This window comes from Quercus suber, unplaced genomic scaffold (assembly GCF_002906115.3).
Source record: "Quercus suber isolate HL8 unplaced genomic scaffold, Cork oak 2.0 scaffold_111, whole genome shotgun sequence".
NCBI classification, from domain to species: domain Eukaryota; kingdom Viridiplantae; phylum Streptophyta; class Magnoliopsida; order Fagales; family Fagaceae; genus Quercus; species Quercus suber.
This window is the reverse complement of record NW_027069576.1, coordinates 1,060,097-1,081,271: the sequence shown is the minus strand read 5'-3', so window position 1 is coordinate 1,081,271 and position 21,175 is coordinate 1,060,097. Positions and strand designations below refer to the sequence as shown.

General features: G+C 35.5%; 2 protein-coding genes, 1 long non-coding RNA gene and 1 other non-coding gene across 6 annotated transcripts; 3 read left to right on the top strand and 1 right to left on the bottom strand.

The window, feature by feature from the left end:
• The first annotated feature begins 613 nt into the window (after nt 1-613).
• On the top strand, nt 614-1,690 carry LOC136068361 (uncharacterized). Its single transcript, XM_065775414.1, has one exon. It carries the CDS (start codon nt 614-616, stop codon nt 1,688-1,690), a length of 1,077 nt encoding a protein of 358 aa, XP_065631486.1.
• A 2,213-nt stretch (nt 1,691-3,903) lies between these two features.
• LOC111998400 (uncharacterized) lies at nt 3,904-7,888 on the top strand. Of its 3 annotated transcripts, XR_002881459.2 has the most exons (3): nt 3,904-4,393; nt 5,330-5,400; nt 5,893-7,888. It is a non-coding gene; the product is annotated as an uncharacterized LOC111998400 (long non-coding RNA). The 3 variants fall into 3 exon arrangements; XR_010629730.1 differs by having other exon boundaries at nt 5,330-7,888; XR_010629731.1 differs by lacking the exon at nt 3,904-4,393 and adding an exon at nt 4,400-5,025 and having other exon boundaries at nt 5,330-7,888.
• Nucleotides 7,889-19,438: 11,550 nt separating this feature from the next.
• Nucleotides 19,439-19,509, bottom strand: TRNAY-GUA (transfer RNA tyrosine (anticodon GUA)). Its single transcript has one exon. It is a non-coding gene; the product is annotated as a tRNA-Tyr (tRNA).
• Nucleotides 19,510-19,607: 98 nt separating this feature from the next.
• On the top strand, nt 19,608-20,397 carry LOC136068360 (uncharacterized mitochondrial protein AtMg00370-like). Its single transcript, XM_065775413.1, is given in 4 exon segments — nt 19,608-19,727; nt 19,811-20,129; nt 20,132-20,161; nt 20,164-20,397. Coding segments are annotated over 4 exon segments (660 nt in total). The 3' UTR covers nt 20,355-20,397.
• The last annotated feature ends 778 nt before the right edge of the window (nt 20,398-21,175 follow it).

The following is a 21,175-nucleotide window of genomic DNA, read 5'->3' as shown; positions in this document are numbered from 1 at the left end:
CGTAGAAGTATGATGGACTAGGCCGAAGGCCGTTAAATCCAATTGAGATTAGGCAACCCTTGCAACAGCTAATTCTAACAGTAAAGTTTAGAATGCAATTTTTCATGGTGTTTCTCCAGATGAGTTTCACAGGATTTCTCACGTAACAGTTGCCAAGGAAGCTTGAGAGATATTGGAGACCACCTATGAAGGCACGAAGAAGGTGAAAGATACTAAGTTGCAGATGCTAACCATTCGGTTTGAAGAGCTGAAAATGAGTGAAGAAGAGTCATTTGACTCATTCTATAGCAAGTTGAATGAGGTGGTTATTGGCAAGTTCAACTTGGGTGAGAAAACGGAGAACTCAAAGATAGTGAGGAAAATCCTTTGATCATTGCCAGAGAGCTTCCAAGCAAAAGTCACAACTATAGAGGAAAGTAAATATTTGGATAAGATCAAAATCAAAGAGCTCATTGGATCTCTCCAAACATATGAGTTGGGACTGCCTTCTCATAATTCGAGTAAATCTCTTGCTCTTAAAACCATCACCGAGAGAATGGATGATTCCTCCAAAGGAGATGATGTGGAGAAGGAGGTAGCATTTCTTGCAAAGAACTTCTAAAAATTTCTGAAGATGAAGAATAGTGGGAAACCATTCAACAGATGGAAGTTTTCATCCTCCAAAGGTGATAGGAAGGAGTTTAAGAAGAAAGATGGGAAGGACTCTCAATCCCTTCAAGGCATTGTGTGTTATGAATGCAATGGCCATGGACATCTTAAGAAAGAGTGTCCTAACTACCTAAGAGAGAAGGGCAAGGCGTATGCGACAACACTTTGTGATTTGGATTCAGAAGAGAGTTGTGATAGAGAAGGGAATTACTTTGCTTTTATGACTATTTCTCATGTTGAGTCCTCAGAGGACTTGAGTTTGCTAGTGGAAGAGCCCAGTGAACATGGTGAAGTGGAGTCAATGGGAGTACTAGAAGAATCTGATGCTAAAGAAGATGAAAGTGCAGTGGAGCTTCAAGAAAACTATAATTCCCTTCTTGAGAAGTTAGGAGAAAATACAAGAGTGGCCAAGGCAGCCGTTAAAAAGATGAAGAAGGCAGAGGAGGATTATAGAAGTCTCCTAGTGCGATATAAGGAGGCCAAATGTGAAATAGAGACGTTGAATGGAGAGCTAACCGAAGCCTACTCAAAGATAAAATTCCTTGAGCTTGAGGTGGTTCAAGCCAATGCTAAAATAGAGCAAGTCTCCTCCAAGAAGCTTGATGAAGTCTTTTCTCATCAAAAACCTTTCTCCGACAAAACCGGATTGGGATATACTGGAGAGAGTAGTTTGTCTGTCAATATATCCAAGGAAGTTAAGTTTGTGAAAGCCAAAGAATTGAAAGAAGTTGTCACTACTGCTGAGAAAGTAAAGGTGGTGAAAAATAGAAATGTGGCTAACCAATGGGTGTTGAATAAGCCTCATAACCAATCAGTGGTTAGGTCTGAAGCCAAAGGGAAATCACTTCCAAAATCACAAAGAGGTCTGGGAATTCAACATTTCTGTTATCACTATGGACTTCGAGGACACACCAGACCAAATTATCATAAGCTGAGGGCATTGAATAATGCAAGTGATCAGAAGTCAAGAGGACCAAGAAATGACAAAATGAATTGGGCTGTTGAGCAATTGAATGTTCAAATAGTGTATAAACCATTATGAACATTTAGACTCCCAATTTACAAATTACCAATTCAAGCTTAATATCAAACAATGTATGTGTGGAAAATGATTATAAGCTTATACCAAAATTGATAAATAATCTAAACCAAATAAAATTACACCCACAACACAAATTAAATGGAAAAGATTAAGGGAAGAGAGATGCAAACACAAGGACAACACAACGATGTGTTTTCGAAGAGGAAACCGAAACCCTCAACGTAAAACCTCTTCGCCACTCTCCAAGCAATTAATAATCCACTAAAGAATGAAGTTGGGATACATGAACAGCAAAAGACTCTCCAAGCCTAATCTATCCAATGTACCTAAGCCCTCCAAACTTCTTGCTCCAACAAGGTTAAGCCAAACCTTTGTCTTCTTTAGCTTACTGGATTCCACTGTAGCCTATAGCATCAACCAATAACCATTGGTCCCTTCCTAAATGCTTCCCAAAGCACCAAATAGCCTTTTCACAAATGTAGGTATGGTGAGAAAAGGATTTAGGTAAGAACCTCTTAAGGATGTAACAATAGAGAAGATGAGAGTAGAGGAATTTGAAGAGTCTCTATGTAAAGATTGTGGATGAATTATTCTTTTTTTTCTCTAGGGTTTCTCTCTCAAAATTCTCTTTGAAAGCTCTCTATATTTCGTGGGTATGAGGGGCATTTATACTGTAGTGAGAGTGGAATGCGAAGAGTCAGGTTTTTCAAAACAGAGCTGGCTGGCAGCTTGGCCTCACAACTTAACTGAGTCACAAGTTCAAGCCGCGAGATAATAGAATGGCCAAGCTGGACTTTTTGTCCTGTAGTGCTCCAGTTGGCGTGACTGTTCATCTTCTCTACATGCTTCACTCGTGTGCTACAGTGGGTGGCTTGCTAGTCGCGAGTCACCTGCGAGTCCTAGCTGCGAGTCTCTGCATCCTTGCACAATCTTGAGTATTTCTTCACACTCTCTCACTCACTACCCTTACATGATTCCCACCTAAATATACGGTTACCAATTGCTAAATTATAAGCAAATTTGGCACAGAATAAAGCCAACATAATGGTTGATTAAATTCAACCTTATAGTAATCAAGTGGTCAAGATGGTGACTTTGGTGTGATGGATGTAATGAAAGTGATTGATGCATTCACCACCTGTTTGGCAAGCTTCTCCAAAAGGTTTGAATGCCACAACACTCGTACCCAATCCAATAGGGATATCACCCCAAATGCACATGTCGTGTGGGTGAAGGATACTCATACATAAGCATTATAACATGTCCATGCATTAATTCTTCTGATGTTTAGGCGCATATGTTCATGCATCACGACATGCATAATTCACTTTGTGTTAATTGCTTCTGGTTTATAGCACGGTTCTTTTACTTATTTTAGTTTGTACCTGTTTTTGTTGATCTTACTTTATTTGGTTTATTTTTTAGTGTGTTCAAAAATTCAAAAACCCATAAAAATTGAAAAAAAATCTTCAAAAAGTTTGATCGCTTGTGTTGTGTATATCACATGTGAGTTTGGCCTAGTACCTTCGTACTATTGGCGTAGTGCATTTTCAAGCTTAGCTTGTTTTGTATGCACATATATCTGTGTGAGAGAAATCTTGAAAACTATGTGCAATTGTTGTAAATAGATCTTCAAGCTTGTCATGAATGATTGATTAACAGTCTTGATGGTCTTGATACTTGCATAGACTTATGCCTATAATACTTCCCACATTTTTTCTTTTATGTTTTTGCAATAGAGCTCACCAAATGTAAATCTCCAAATGAAAAAAGATATTGAGTTACAAAAGTCTGTCACACATACTAGTATTTGACTAGGAAAAAGGGAAAGTGACTTTTCTAATGAAATGTATGGTGCTCAAAAAGCCAAAGGCTAACTCTTAATGTTAAAATATCAAAAATTTCAAGCATTGATCTCAAAAAGAGATGTATTATCCAAAAAGGATCAAATGTTATGATTTATACAGAAGTCAAATGAAAAGCTTCTTTGTTTTGTAATCATTCTCTTGTGGGAGGCCATATATGTTCATCTAATACTATATATAATAGTAGAAGCTTTAAAGAGGTGCTGCCATGTTAGGAAAAATGACCCCTTTAATTCTACCACGTTTAAGTTAAAAAGTGACAAATTACCATGTTTCACAATGGTAAAACACTATTTGGGAGCCTCTTGGTATAAAAAGAAACTAACCGCTTAAAACAAAACCAATTCTCTTCTAAACACTAAAATTGAAACCCGCAACTCCTCTCTCTTCTCAGAAACCCAAAATCAAAATCCAAAACTTAGATGAGAAAGAAGTAAGCGATCAGAGGTGTCATTCTCATGCAATCTCCAATTCTCTCACACAATGGCCACCGATTCATCAGACCAACTTAGCTTCAACCCTACTACTACTACTACAGAAAAAGCCCTAAACAAACCCTAGATGATGACACTACTACTACTACTACTGTCACGCCCACCAGATCGCCTCGAAGAAGAAGAAGAGGAAGAACCAATCGATGAGGCTTCCGATCAGCATTCTGTAACCACCGTCGATTCCGATGTGACGTACTGTGAGGATTCAAAGAGCACCGTAGCCATTGCCTGTAGTAGGGGATGTTGTTGATGTGGATCCCTGGTTCCAATATTCAGAAGAAGACCCGTCGTGCCAAGTGATTTGGCGTTTCTTTGCAACTGAGCGATTCGTCGAACCGGCTCCGGTACATTTTTCTCCATTTTTTTAGATTTGGATATGAAATATTACTTTATATGGAGTGTTCTTTGTTGGATAGGTTTAGATTTGCTTTTGGTTTTGATTCCTTTTTGTTTTTGGTTTTTGGGTTCTCCATGAAAATGTTTGTTTTCTCAATTTTTGGATATTTTCTTTTGTTTTTTGTGTTTTTTTTCCCTATTTTGGATTACAGAAATCACTAAAAATATTGATCTTAATTTTATACTTCCGTTTCTAATCTTAACAAATTAAAAAACTGGAAAGATCATGACTTTAAAACGTCAAGCATTTCAATTTCATTCTCTGAATTTTATTTCATTTTTTTTTTCCTTCTCTTCTTTCTTTCTTTTATTTTCAACCCTTATATGATGGTTGCTATGAAAAGGTAGAGATAGAGTTATGTTCTATTTTTTATTTTTGAAATTTAGGTATTAATTATGATTTACATGTGGGTATTATGATTTAGTCGGTTATGATTTAGGTTTTTTGGTTAGGAATAGTTTTGTTTTGGGTATTTTGGATGGGGATCGAATTTGTACATTTAGGTTGTTTTGACTTTGGATTTCACCTTCTAATTCAAAGAAAGATGAAGTTTTTCTCTCCACACATCATGCACAATCAGTTATGAATGTATTTTAGCATCATTTTATTATTATGTTTGTGAGTTTTGTTTTGTTAATTTGTAAAATTTGTTTATTAGTAAAAAATTCTGCCTTTCTTATGTTATTTTGAATCTATTCTATTTAGTTATTAAGTTAATTTACCAAGAATTTTATTTCATATAATTTAATATTTTATACCTAATTTGTAAACCTAATTTATCATATTTGCCTTATGTTTTGAAGATATTGGGAGTGTCACCCTTGATTTTAATTGTTAAATTTGAAAGCTTAATTCTGACCCTGTAATTCTATTGAAATTACAGATTTGTTGAGATCTTTGTCAATTACAACACTTGGGTAACTTCCAAGAAGAGTTGCTAGAACAAACTGATAGGTTAGGATGGTTTGATTTCCCTTGTACTAATCTCATAATTTGTATTAGATTCTATCCATTTAGTGTATTTGTGTTTGAATTGATTCTGATTTGCATGTTTTAGCAAGCTTTTTTCTTTACAGATTGATTTTATTAGCCAAATTTGAAGTTTAGAATGAAGATTTTGTTAAACTCTATGTTACTACATATTAAGGAATTATTTACCTAAGTTTTTGATCTTGATATTCATATTCAAGCTAACGAGGACAATGTAATCGTTAACTACAATTGCAATATGATTTGCTGCTCTGCCTCATCTCTTCTCTGCAACATTATTTTTCAAAGGCCAGCACTCTTTTTTTACATCAAATAGTCTTTTTCCCTTAAACTTCTCACCACTGCATTTAGTTTACGAATTATCATATTAAATCTCCAATATATATACATTTCTGTTTTAAACTATCTAAAATTTGAATTGTTAACCGTTGTTCTTTGAGCCCTTTCAAAAAATAGATGGGTTCTGCCATTGTTTTTCCTACCGTTTGGCATTAAATGTAAAAAACGTATGCATAAGGGGAGATAGGGAGACATCTAAGACCAGCACCACCATCGGACTCTAACCACCAAAAAATTGGCTTCCCTCAACTAGCAGTACACTACTACAAGGTGAGTTTTTATTTATTTATTTTTCCTTTCTTTGTTTTTTGATTTTATTTAAATTTTTAAAAGAAAAAACCAAAATTTTGCGATAACTATGATTTATGTTTGGCAGTTTGGGTATTTGCTTTGTTTTGATCTAGGAATTTCGGTTATTTATGGTTTTGATTAAGGGTTTTCAGTTACAATTTGGTTTTTTCTTAGCGTTTTGTTTGTTTTGGATATTTGAAAGAATTCTATTCCGCTTCTTTGCAACACCATATACTTAAGTTTAAGCATAACATTGTTAATTATCCTCAACAAATACTTTTCCTTCCTCAAATACAGTTTCTGTTGTCTATTATTTACTACAATTTCTTTTCCTTAGCAGTTGAATTTTTCAATATCTACACTCCTAATCATTAAAATCTACCGATCCACACTTTATTTTAAAAAAAAAAAAAAAACCTTAAAACGAGAGCCGAAAACTGTTAATAAAATTTAAACATAGAACAAAATGAGATAAATAAAGAGAGAGGGAGATAGAAATATAAAGGTCAGCCCCTCTGTCAAGCCAGCTTTCTGCCAATGTGTACCCTCCCACCACTGACTCGCCACGACTGCTAACAGTAAGTTTTCCTCTTTGGTTAAGAAGGTCAATGATAGGAGGGTTTAAACCTTTCTCTGCAATTAAGGCCATTGCAACATGTAGGAAAACTCCCCACTTAAAAATCTACCACTTTGTTCCGTTTCTTCTTTCTCCTCTGGGTTTGTATCAGTTTGTTTTATATTTTCCTTTTGTTTTTATGTAATTAGTAATGTACTTCATATATTATAATTGTTTTCTTAATTTTGTAATCACTATGAAATTAGAGGGTGGGGTTAAATATGATCTGTCATGATTTATTATTGCATAATATTCTCCTTGAGTTTGGCAAAGATTAGATTTGATTTGATGCAATGATTTTCTATGTTCAGGTTTTTACCAGAATGAGACTGATTTTCACGATTTATGATGGCTGAACCAATGCTTATGATTGGTGGCAATAATGCTCAACTTAAGTTGCTGCATAACTCATGTTGGTGCTGTTGCTGAAGGCTTAAATAGCTGCATAATTGCTGGTGTTGTTGTTGCTTAAAGTCAAATTCTTTTTTGAGACACTATATGCTTAAATATACTACATTATTTAAGTCAAATTCTTTTTAGAAAGAGCATGTAATTCAGTAACTTATCACTATGTTTAGCTATTTAATTCCATGAAATTTCAGGTAAATTGAGCCATAAGTGAAAGGAAAAGATTTACTCTGACTGTGATATTTTTTTAAGTCCTTCTTCTTTTTTCTTTGTACTAAATTATCTCTATCTTTATCTTTTTTATAACTCTTTTGTTAGCATTGTATAGATTTTCATTATTAACATAATAAAGTATTGTATTAAAGTTACCTAGTATATGTGTTAGATGAAGATGACATTGCCAGTTTTATTTTTGTGCAGTAATTGGTTATATGATTATTTACTAAATTCAACTTTTGAATGGTGAAACTAGAGAAAGAGATTATTTAATTTATTAAGAGGAAATTTTCTTTTCTATTTCTTTGAGGAAATTAATAAGATTTTTTTTCCCTAAAGGCGTGTGAGCTCTACACTTTTGGGAGCATATAAGTCACCATGGGAAAGGAAGAACTCTACCAAGAGCTTGGAAACCACTTTTATTGTACTTTGAGACCATGATTCAACTTTTCCCTATCTTGTGGTTAAAAAAGAGACTACAACTTATGGTGATACAATGTATACAATAAATGATCATTGTCATTCATGACAAGTGGAAGCCATGTATAATCACTAATCAGATTAGTTTTATATTTATTGGGATGTGAAGTGAGTTTTTGTTACTAGAATTATTTCCTCATCTAGAAGGATTATATGGTATAGTGTAGCCAATGTTTCATATCATAAAAGTTTACTGGGAATAACATAAACATGATGTTATGCACGGACATAAATTGATGTACCAATTGAACACTACAATGTCATTAATATAATTGTCTAAAGGATGAATGTCAGATGTGCCATATGACCAATACTTTTTCTGAGTTTTGACGCCCTTAATCTTTCTTATACAAGCTTTGATATTTAGACATGGCAGTAATGCATGCTTAATATGTATAAAGTATTACAGTGTAATAATTTGTATAAAATGAAAATTATGGCATATTGGCTCGCTCTTATATCAAACTTCATTACTTCAATAACCTCTTTCTTTTCTTTTCGTTTTTGCTATTTTTTAAAGGCACGTGCCTCATTTTGAATAAATTAGAGAAAATACAATTATGTGTATCATTTCAATAGCTTTCCTGTGCATCGCACGGGTTTGAGGCTAGTTTCTATAATTGAGATAGATCACTTAACGTAGTATTAGTTGTGTATGACTCGATTGAATTGATCATTGAAACTTCACTCTAGACTAAGGACTATTCCACACTTGATCCACACACACAACACACAAGTTTAATGTTCAATGAATGCTTATTTCATTTGTGTGATCGTACATGCTCAAATGTGATGTGTGTGTGCTCAACCATATGTGGATCAAACCAAAAAGATTTTTGTTCATTGTTTGCTTTTGGAAGTGATTTGTATCACCCATGTTTTTCAAAGTTTTTCAATTTTCAAAGTTTTTCAAGTTGTTTTTGTGTGAAAAAAATGTTTTACAAGTATTTTCGTGACCCATTTCATTTGTAAGCTCAACTAGGAGATAAATGGTACAAATCTCATGTTTTTTCAACTTTGGATAGAGAGTTTCGCGACTATTTCGCGAGTAAGACTTACCCGCGAAAAATTTCGCAAGTAAGCTTCTCGCAAAAATTTCTAGATCAGCTTTTTAAAGGGCATTTTCTGAGTCTTTTGTTTTAAACGTCTCTCATCCTCTCCCAAACCCTTATTTTAATGCTTCAACATCAAAACCCAACTAATTTCAAGTGTTTTGCATTCCATTAACATCTCTAAGGTAATCTTTAACTCCTTTCATTGTTTTTTATCCTTAGATTATGTTTTTGACGGCTTTATGTTCATAGTTGGGATATTCTCAAATGGGAGTTGGAAAACCTAATTTTTGTCAATCCTTTTGATTGGGCTATGTTTTAAATGTTGATTTGGTTTGGATGTTGGCCCCTTGTGGCAAGAATAACATGTATTTAGGCAATATTTTCATATGTTCATGCATTGTTTAACATACATGTGTAGTATGTACATTCTAAGTGTTTGATAAAATGCCTAAATGACATTTTCTCGTTGTTTTGGACTCTGATGAGTACCAAACTTTGGGGATCACCATAATTATTCATGTTTATCATGTTTTAATCATTGGTGGTGTGTTTTACACTTTGCCTCTTGAGTGCCTTGCTAATGCATTAGTCATGCATCACACATGCACACTTGATGCATCTTGCTGCACACACTCTAACACATGATATGTTTTGCACTCACTCATATAACATGCTCTTGTGTCTACATTATGCCTAGGTTGATATCATGTTTCATCATCCTTAGCATGTCATGTTCTTTATGCTTTGTAGCATTTTTTTAACAAAAGATATTTTATTTTGCATTTGAGCTTCATTTTCTCATTCATCTTGCACTCCTCATGCATCATCTTTTACCCTTGTTCAAATCTTCCTTTCTTTCTCTCCTTCCTCTTGATTCATTTGTCTATTCAAGACAAAAAGGGGGAGAGTATACTAGAAAGTATACCGGTGTGTTTCGTCATTTCTATATGACTCATGTACACATTCATAGGGGGAAAAATTCTACCTCATGCACATTCGTAGGGGGAGAAAGCCATAGGGGAGATGCATATACCAAGGGGGAGAAGACATCTTTTTTTGAGAAAACCTTGATTTACTTTATGCTTGTTTTCTTGTTGCTTTATGGTGCTTTGATATGCTTTATTGCTCTCATCGCATCGTGCTTATGTGTTGGACATGCTTTTATCCTTATGCTATTGTGCTTTATTGGTTGCATGTTCGGATGATCATTTGCTTTGCTATATGATCATTGTGGTCATTTCCATATGATTGTTTTGGTATATAATCAAGTTGCTTATATGTTTTACATTATGTTTGCTTGATTGCATTTTACTTGTTACATTACACGTGTCCTTTTATCACTTGATTTACCTTGAGGGTCTAATGCGTTTTGTGTAAGTGTTTTAGGTTATAGGTATATATGTTTCAAGTGCGTCACAACTTCTAAATTTAGTTGTGAGTGAGTTTTGCTATTGTTCCCAAACTCACTTTTAAGTCTAGAGTCTGTTATAGGGTCTTTTGTCACAGAATAGCCAAAAATAGAGATTGTAAAGTTGTGATTTATAACTATGTTTCATGTTGGCTTTATTCCATGACAAAAAGTGTTATAATTGCTTTAATTTATTTCTTTGTATTTTGTGGGATTTTATTGTATTGGGTTTAGTATTAAGTTGGTGAAGACTCAAGCTTAATTAAAGAATTAGTGCATTTCACGACTAGCTCGCGAGAAGTTCGCAAGAAGGGTTCCCGTAAAAAAGGCACGTTAGAAGCACGACTGGAAGCTGAAGAGTCGTGCCAGGCTATCAGTTTCGCGAGTATCTTGCGAGTAAGGTCTTCCTACGAGGTAGTCATGAAACATTCTGCCTGGAAGATTTTTTAGAGTGACTTTCTTACCCTTCACCCATACTACATATACCCTTATTACCCATAAATGTAAAAGAGGTCATTTAGAGAGAAAAACCCTAGATAGGTTTTCTACAACACACACACACCCATCTTTTAGAAAGAGAGCTACTCATCCTTAGAGAGAAATCATTGTAGCCTCTTCTTCTTCCCTCTCCCATTGTCATACCTTGAGAGGAGATTTGTACCTAAACACAAACCACACCTATTTAGAGTGCAGAGAGTGTTTTGGTGCTTGGGAAGCTTTGGGGATTTGCCAAAAGAAGCCAATGAGGCTTGGTGGATGCAATTAGGCGTATTGCGGGATCTAGAAAGCTAGATAAGACACGATTCCGAGAAGTTTTGTTGGAGTAGGAGTTTGGAGGGCTTAGGTACATCGGGTAAATTAGGCTTGGAGGGTCTTTTGCTAACCCATGTATCCCAACTGACTGTCTAGTGGATCGATTTACCGCTTGGAGAGCGGCGGAGAGGTTTTTCACCAAGTTCTTCGATTTCTTCTTCAATAACACATCGGCGTGTTATATTGTGTTTGCTTTCTCTCTTCCTTTACTCTTGTACTTTACTTTTATTACTTGTTGTTCATGCTTATGCACTAAAGTAGTATTGGTTGATTACACTTCATTTACTCTATTCCGCACTTAGTATTAAGTTAGAGTAAAATCAATTGAGCCGTAAATTTAATTTAAGGGTCTAAACAACTCTTGTGTTTTAACACATTTTCAAGCTTTCAGTAGCTAATTGGCAATTGATAACCCTGCCTCTTTACAATAGTCCATAGCCTGGGTTTATATTTTTATTACTTTTTTTATTTATTTTTTTTTTAATAAAGCATGTGATTTATGGTTTTCTAATAAGAAAGGATGCTTATGCGGTCAGTGTCGTCAGAAGCAACACTAGGTCGTTGAAGCATGAAGCATGTTTACCGCTGGGCTTGAGGTGCACCTTTTGGATGAAAGTGCTATAAATAATGCCCTTTTTAATATTTCAGGGCAATTGCCTTAAACTAGGTTTTTTAATAATTAATAATTTTTTTTGGATCAACAGCACCTAATCCTTGAAGACGTGTTGCTGATAAGGCTTGAAAAATTCCATCAACCTTCTCTTCAAGAAACCATGCGCATGCACGGTTTAAGCTGAGTTCATTGCTATATAGACAATAAAGACATCAACAGAGGGTAGAGGAACCAATAATACTCATTTTTTTTTTATTAAGAAAATAAAGAACTTATTTGAAACTTCAGAGGTTAAAACAATCAATAAGTAAAATTTATGGAGTGTGTTTTAGCAATAAAAAAATTGCTTAATTACTTTTTCTGTTGCAGTTTTGAAAGTTAATGCAATAAAATTTGTAATATTTGTAGCATTACTAATTTAGAAAAGCTAACAAGTCAATGGAATATTGTTCAATACATTATCTTTCAAATTAAAATATACTAATCAACAACCCATACAATGTGCAGAAAAATTGAATAAAAGATAATTTTATCTAAAAATGTAAATTTTCTCATCCCTTTTATTTTGTATATATATATATATATGAAATTTGAAAATTCTGTTAGCTATTAATAATTATTTTTATTATTGCACTTTTATAGATATTTATTATGATAATTATTATTATATATACATTTATTTTAATAATTAATAGTTATTTGTTACAATATTTATTTATATCTATATAAATCATGCTAAAGGAGTGTCATTAGGGTAATTATTAATAAACCATTTTAGGAAAATTTTGACACTACCTTAATGAGAAATTTAAAATGTCATCAAAAAACTTAATTACCCTTAGGAAATCCTTTAACTGTTTTCCTTTATAATTTACAGATTTTGTTAACTAATGCCCTAAGGACATAAGTTAATGTGCTATTAATGCTCTATTAAACAATATTTTCAGTTTTTTTTTTTCAAAACTAAAGTCAAACAATGCACAACTATTCCAAAAAAAAAAAAAAAACCTTGCACACTGCATTGAATTTATTTTTGCAAACCAATGAACTATCTGCTCGCTCGTCAAAGAGTTAAGCTCAGCCATGTCCGCCGGGAGCAGCAGGCTCCTCTCTAGTGCGTCTTCTACGCGCGTACCTTCGCCCTCGTTGAAATCCCTGAGGGAGGCGTTATCCCTCAAAGGCTCCCACGGAGCATCGGGGCTGGGAGCCAGCCTGGACCTCGGGGGAGGTGGTGGCAACGACCTGCCTCTCCTAGCTTGGTCGCTTATCTTAAGTTGCTTGGACAGCCGCAGAGTAGTATCCTCCTCCTGTGAGGACACCGTTCTATCCTCCACGATCCTTTTACCCTTATCCTTCTTCTTCTTAGGACCAGCAGCATGGCCCCAGAGGGCGAGCGCGTCTGAAAAGGAGAAGGAGGGAGCTTCTACCGAGCGGAAGTCGACTTAGCCTTCGAAGGAGGAGTAGGAGTTTTCTGTTTGGACTCCCCCGGCTGGCCCTCAAGCAGGTCCAGTAAGTTGGTGGTGGCTTCCTCTTGTAACCTATTGACGGCCGAGGAATGGCTTCTGAAGCAAAGAGTTCTGCTTCGGTCAGGTTGGGATCACCCAAGTCTCCGGAAGGGTCCTCGGACTGATCAGCTGGGCAAAAACGTCAAACATGTCCCTTCCCCCGCTGGAGCTTCCTCGGCTGCCTCAGCGAACGGTTGAGAAGAGGAGGGTACGGCTATTGTGACAGCTTCCTGGTCGGAGGGCTCCTCGGGGAACGAAAATCCGTCCTCGATCACAGTAATCCTCTAGAGCCGAGGATCGTTGGCGAGGATGACGTGCTTCGAAATCGGAAACGATTTCTGGGTAGGTGTATAACCCAAAATTATGTGGGCGGCCCTAACCTGGTTGTCGTCCTCATTTATGTACACCGGCACCCTCAGCACCTTTTGCAAATCTTCCGGTTAATCAGATGGAAGTGAAGCTGGAAGGCGTGCGGGTCTGCAAACGGAAAGCACCACGACGTTAGTAAAAAAGAAAGGGGGTAAACAAAAAGATGAGCTTGAAACCCTATTTGTCTCCCACTGCCCCACCTAGTGTTCCTCTGTTGTTGGGTAGTGAAGGCCATCGTGCCACTCCCCTGACACAATTAGAAAATCCTCATAGAACCCCTTGCTGGACTCGGGGAGGTACTGAATGAGCCGCACCCTCTTGTCTCTCGTCTTCAGGTAATATGACTTGCCCTTAAGAAGCTGAAGATTGTAACACCAGTTCACGTCATGGTGGGTCAACCTCAGCCCCATCTTCTCATTCAGGGCGTCCACACAGCTTAGAATCCTAAAGACATTTATCCCACACTGGGTGGGGCCAACCGAAAGTGCATGAGGTAATCCCTCATCACCGGCCCCATGGGGATCGTCATCCCCCCTTCAAGGAAGGCGACTACGGGAATTACCACCTCGCCCTCCTGCCTGTATATGCGCCACTCCCCGTCCTCACAATGTCTCAGATTCACATTGCCGGGAATTTTATAGTCGGCGATGAATTTCTCCATCGCCTCCTCAGTATCGACGTATTTCTTAAACCTACCCATCCCAGTAGACGCCTAAAAGAACTAAGAAAGAACAAGCGAAGTAGAAAAAAGGGTAAAGAGAAGAGGGGCCAGAGAGAGAGCGACTTACAGGAAAGAGAAAGGGCTCCTCGGACAGGCTTTTGTGCTGGGGGTGCTAGTAAGAGTGTAGCTGAACTCGGGAGGGGTGCACGAATATTCTAGATTACAAATGAGGAATAGGAAGAAGCGGTTCGTACGGGTATTTATACCCCAAATCGAGGAGCCATGCGGGTTTTCCCACTCATAAATGCCAGACGAATCTCCACCGTTGGATGGGTAACGCCTCATTGACGTGGGGAGCACAGAGCCGCCTGAATTTAATGATGGACAAGTTACGTGCTCCGAAGCGTCAGCAACGTGCCCTTGGCAGGTGAATGGGCCCCAGCACTGACGAGGGGTGATAGGGGTAAGGCCGAGGATGTCAAAATCCTTCTCCCGCCCGAGGATGCATGCAGCAAGATTTTGAGGGGCTATTGTGGGGCCAGAAAATCGAATAGCCAAGGCCCACTTCAACCCAGGCCCAGATGCCCACGCCGAGGACGCACGATGGGTCCGAGGATGACCCTATCCTCGGTCGTCCGAGACCTCGGTGCGGAGAGGGCAAGCTCTGGGCGAACCGTCACCTCGGCATTGAATACGTTCACCTAACCCTCTGGCCGCATTAATGGGATGTAACCCCTTGCCAGGGCGACATCGATCAGGGTGAACCACTTGAGCACAGATATGACCTTCGATGGGATAGGCGGTCAGGAGGAAGGCCAATAGATGATCAACAGGAGGAAGAAGATGGGCATATATAAGAACTGTGAGCAAAATGTATAGGGGGGCTTGGTCTCTTTCTCTAGGGGAAAGGGGAAGAAGAAGCCTCCTCGGCCATGGGCCGAGGAGCATCCCCAATTGTAAATTGTTCTAAGTATTTTTCAATGAAAGATAAAGGTGTTCATGCTTCGTAAACGCCGGTCAGCGCCTAAACCTTCAACCCACTCTCTACAAATTCATTGTTCTGAGTTCGTTGGGCCTTTAACCCATCTCTTTTGGGCTTAGGCAACAAAAACAGAACCTACATATATATTATATATATATATATATATAACTACAAAAGCACCTGACTTTTAGTTGGCATGTAATATTTTTTTCACATAAGTTTTCAAAACCTCACAATTTTACACTACTATATTTTAATATATATATATATATATATTTTATTATTTTAAAAGAAATTAAGTCAAATTTTATTTTATATTTCCACCCTAATTAGAATCTTGATGAACCATCTTTCTTTAATTAATAGATAATTAATAGAATAGGTAGTTCTATAAACAAACATATAATAATAAATATATAAATTATCAATTTTGTTAACAAATGCTCAAAGGCACATATTAAAGTGCATCTAATGTCAAACTATGCATAAATATTAAAAATATATGTACAACCACAATGAATATATTATTACAAACCAAGAATTATTGACATATGTATGTCTTTCTTTTGAAAATTGTGTATTAAGCTCATTGGCTTGTAGGTTAAAGAATAATATTTTTTAGTAAAAGCATAATTATGAGTTGTACAATAATGCTTATTATTATACTCGCTCTGTCTCAGTTTGTTTGTCCTCTATTCATTTTGAAATGTCCAAAAATATTGTCATATTTCTAAAAATAAAAGCCATTAATTTACTAATTTTCTATTATAACTCTACTTTATTTTCAAAACTATTTGAAAAGAAAACTAACAAATATTTAAAAAATCAATCTAATTGAGACATCTTTTTAGTTGCCTCATTAAAAATAACTCTTAAAAAAAAAAACTGATATATTTATTTAAGGGTAGTTTTGTAAACTTATACATTTTTATAAAAATGTTGTAAAAATGTTGTAGACATTTCTCTTTTATAAAATAGACAGACAATAAATGTATTCTCTTAAAAAGTTTGATTTTTCAAATAGACAAACAAATTGGGAGAAGGGAGTATTTTGAGTTAAGATAATAAATTATTATTATTATAGTTCATAATTAAGGATTTTTATCTTTCTCCTTCAAACTAATGGGCTATAATACACCTTTTTCCAAAAAAGATACACATGTCCNAATAACCTATCTTTTATAGATTGGGACAGGGAAGGAATGAAGTGGGTTTTTGTTTTAGGGGTGTCTTAAATTGAAAGTTTAAGAAGCTTTTTGTGGTTTATAAAGTAACACAAACACTACCTAACAAAATAATCCAGAGAAGTTATGAACGTTTGGCTCTAGAACATTCACTCAAGTACATATGGTGGATGGTACTCTAGAACACTTTGACACGTGTGTGTGAAACGTGTGAAGATCAAACAATTCACTCTTATTTTATTAAAATAAGATGAGATGAATTAGATCATAACTCGTAGAAGTTATTTTTAGATACAGAAATAACTAAACTTAAAAGATAATTGATTTTTTTGAAAGGTTATGAATTATTGTAAAAAGCCATATTATTTAGAAAATGTGTCAATTTAAATGAAGAGTCATAACTTTTCATTGTTTATGAATTAAGAACTTGAATCATAATCAAATATCAAAAATGAAAGATGAAATTTTAGTAAGCAATTCTCTTAGAAGAAAATTTACATTTTTTTTATCAACAATTGGTTACTTTTTTATATCCTACAAGTAAATTATTCTTAACCCAATCACTAACTTTTTATAATGAGGGTAATTATAACTTTAAAGAAAGTGTTTCCAATACGTCTCGAAGTCACATTATATTTTGATCATTTTCAATATTTTCAACACTAATATTGTCCATTGAGCACACAAGCTATCAACCCAAAACAAAGGCATTTGCCATGGAGAGAGAGAGAGAGAGAGAGAGAGAGAGAGAGAGAGAGAGAGAGAGAGAGTTCTTCTTTATGGAAAATGATGAGAAGATAGAACCCCAAGTGTCAATTGGAAGAATCTTTGGTCCTTGAACTTACCTTATAAATTGATTGTTTTTATGTGAAAATTTCGATTGAAAATAGTTCTGCCTAGGAGAAACATATGTACTGGTACCTTCTGTATTCTACCAAAGCTGTATGGCTAGGTTTAGAACTGAATCTCATAGTAGATCTTTTCCATTTATGTCAAGGGCAACACTAGTTAGCATCATAGCTACAAAATGTTCATTTGTAGAATGATAAAATTTCAATTTATTAGCAAAATTATATAATTAGTTGGATAAAAAATTATATTTGTCAATTTAGTTTATAAAATCATAATTGAAAACAAGTCTTTGATTCGAACAATGTAATATAAATAAATTCTTAGTATAGTTTTACAAAAAAAAAGTACAAAATATATATTAATGATATTTACTTTAAAAAATAAAAAATTAATTAAATATCACCATTGAGCAAGTTCAACAAAAAAAATGAGTGTGAATATATAATCTAGTTTGTGATGAAATTAAATAAGAGAGAAACTTATTCTTGAAACAAGAGTAAATATACTTTGTGCAAATATTAAACTAAAATAGAGCACACTAAACCCAAGTGTCAAACCTAAGTCAAATTTAACCCAAAAAAGTATTATATCTATTTTAGTTAACCACTTTTTAGCTTTCAAAATTAAATTGCATAAAAATCTTCATTTTTTCTTTATTTTTAAATAAATATTCTTTTTTTTAATGATATTTACTATTCTGACTTCCCCAGAGCCTTCGGTAGCACAGCCGAGATAGTGATGGGTTCTTTGCCCTTGTGGGGATGGAGCGACAGAAGTTTTGAGAATTCAAGAGAAGGTCACAGCGAGACGAGTCGTTTATCATTATGATAGGTGTCAAGTGGAAGTGCAATGATACATGTAGTTGAGGCATCCTAACAGGCCAGTAAACTTGAACCTTGTTCCTACATGACTCAATCAATTCAATCAGGCACTCACCATCCATTTTCATAGTTCAACTCTTTGACAACACAAAAAACCATTGTTCAACTCTTTGACAACATGAAAAAACCAAAGGCCTCCGCCCTTCGATCCCTTGGATAGATAGAGAAAGGGGCAAAGGACTTTGGTGTCCCCTCTAGTCAAGAATTGGGGCCTCACAATCACTATCCAATATGGTTTTCTCTCATGCCTTTATTCATTCATGGTTCGATATTCTGGTGTCCTAGGCATAGAGGAACCCCACCAATCCATCCCGAACTTGGTGGTTAAACTCTACTGCGGTGACAATACTGTAAGGGAGGTCTTGCAAAAAAATAGCTTGACGCCTAGATGATAAAAAGTTTAACACCTCTCATTCTTATTACTTTTCAATATGAAAAGGAAAAAAAAAAATGAAAATGTTGTCTTATTCAAAACCCCAATTATGAAACCCTTCTCTCTTGCTTCATGCCTCAGAACGTACCGTTCTTACAGAGAGAGAGGCGCTTTCACATCTTCTTAACCCGAAATGGCTAGGGAGAGGAAAGGTTCTTTTTTTTTTTTTTTTTTTTAGGGTACTCCAAGAACAGATCCAGTGGAGACAAGGTGGGGCTTGTAGCTTAGAGAATTAGAGCACTTGGCTATGAACCACGGTGTCGGGGGTTCGAATCCCTCCTCGCCCACAACCAGCCAAAAAGGGAAGAGCCTTTACCTCTGGGGTAGGAAAATCATGATCGGGGTAGCGGACCCAAAGCTATGGAACTTGGGTGTGGGTATTTTATCAAAATGTAATGGACTTACTTTTTCTTTTATTTATCGTTAATTTAATGGTGTATTAATTAAATATAGTATGTATACCTAAATCAGCATTTTTTTTTTGTTTTACACCTCGTAATTCTTCCTCAACCGGGCTTGGGCAGAATAGCAGAGCAAGTACAAGTATACGAGTATTAGTAGAACAGCAAAAATGCGTTCTTCCTCATTAATATGTTTGCTCGCGGTAATTGTGGCCTTTTGGAGAATCTATGACTGCATCAAAAATGCACTTGCTAGTACTAGTACATCTGAGAATTCTTAATTGGCTAGTTATAAATAGCCCCAGACTGCAGAACAAAAGATTATCCTAGACCTACACCGAGGTATTGACGGTGATTCCCAATATTGCAGAATAGAATGTGATACGATGAGATAGAATGCAATAGAAACAAAGACACAGGGAACAGGTTACCTACTCTTAACGGTTAAAGCAAACCCTTTCATTATGAATTAAATTTTTTTGAAATGAATCAAATCTCCCCAAGTAGGATTCGAACCTACGACCAGTCAGTTTACAGCCGACCACTCTACACTAAGCTATTGAGGAAAACGGGAGATTTGATCTTATAGAGTTCAATTCCTGTTCTCAACCCATGACCAATATGAGCTTGAAGTTTCCTTCGTAACTCTGAGAACTTCTTTGTAATGGCTCCGTTCCATGCCTCGTTTCATAGGGAACCTCAAAGTGGCTCTATTTCATTATATTCCATCCATGTCCCAATTCCATTCATTTACTATCCCTTTGGTGTCATTGAGATGAAAGATGTCATTTCTAGTCTATTTGTTTCTATTTCTATATATATGGAAAGTTTCAAAATCATCATATAATAATCTAGAAATTGCAATAGAAAAGAGAAAGGGAGGTTTGTGATGATTTTAAAATCTTTATTCTAGGTAATCCAATATCCTTATGCATGAAGATAATCAATTCGGTTGTTGTGGTTGGACTTTATTATGGATTTCTGACCACATTTTCCATAGGGCCCTCTTATCTCTTCCTTCTCCGAGCTCGGGTTATAGAAGAAGGAATCGAGAAGAAAGTATCAGCAACAACTGGTTTTATTATGGGACAGCTCATGATGTTCATATCGATCTATTATGCGCCTCTGCATCTAGCATTGGATAGACCTCATACAATAACTGTCCTAGCTCTACCGTATCTTTGTTTCATTTCTTCTGGAACAATCGCAAACACTTTTTTATTATGGATCTACTACCAAAAATTCAATGCATAATCTTAGCATTCAATGTGTATTCTTGAATAATCTCATTTTTCAATTATTCAACCATTTCATTTTACCAAGTTCAATGTTAGTCAGATTAGTCAACATTTATATGTTTCGATGCAACAACAAGATATTATTTGTAACAAGTAGTTTGTTTGTTGGTTAATTGGTCACATTTTATTCATGAAATGGGTTGGATTGGTATTAGTCTGGATATAGGAAAAAATTCTATTAGATTTAATGTACTTATTAGATCTAATAAGTACCTTGTGTCAGAATTGAGAAATTCTATGGCTCGAATTTAGTATTCTCTTATTTATTACTTGTGTGTACTATTTAGGCAGAGTAACGTCACCCATTGTTACTAAGAAACTAAAAGAAACCTCAAAATAGAAGATGGGAGAAAGTGAGGAAGAAATAGATGTAGAATAGAAACAACTTCCGAAACAAAGGGACTAAACAAGAACAAGAGGAATCCACTGAAGAAGATCCTTCTCTTTCTCTTTTTTGGAAGAAACGAGGATCCAAACAAAATAAAAATGGATGAAACGGAAGAGATCTGAATGAATGGAAAGGAAAAAACAAAGGATGGATTCCACTTTAAAGAGACACGCTATAAAAATAGACCCATTTATGAAACTTCTTATCAAGACGGCAATCAAGAAAATTCGAAGTTAGAAATATTTAAAGAAATAAACTTATCTAACTTATTATAAATTTATAAATTTTAAAAAGAAAATTAAAATTAATAAAAAGAAATATATAAGATAAATACAATAAAAGATAAGAATAAATTCGACCACCTCCTATATATTTGATACCCTCTCTTACAAAAAAACTTGTAATACCAACCTCATTCATAATTCCATCAATTATTCGTTTAAAAAAAAAAAAAAAAGAGTAAATTTAGCCAATGCTCTTATAGCATCAGTTAAGATATTACATAAAGAACATCCATGCAGCCATGATATCTAACCAATCATATAT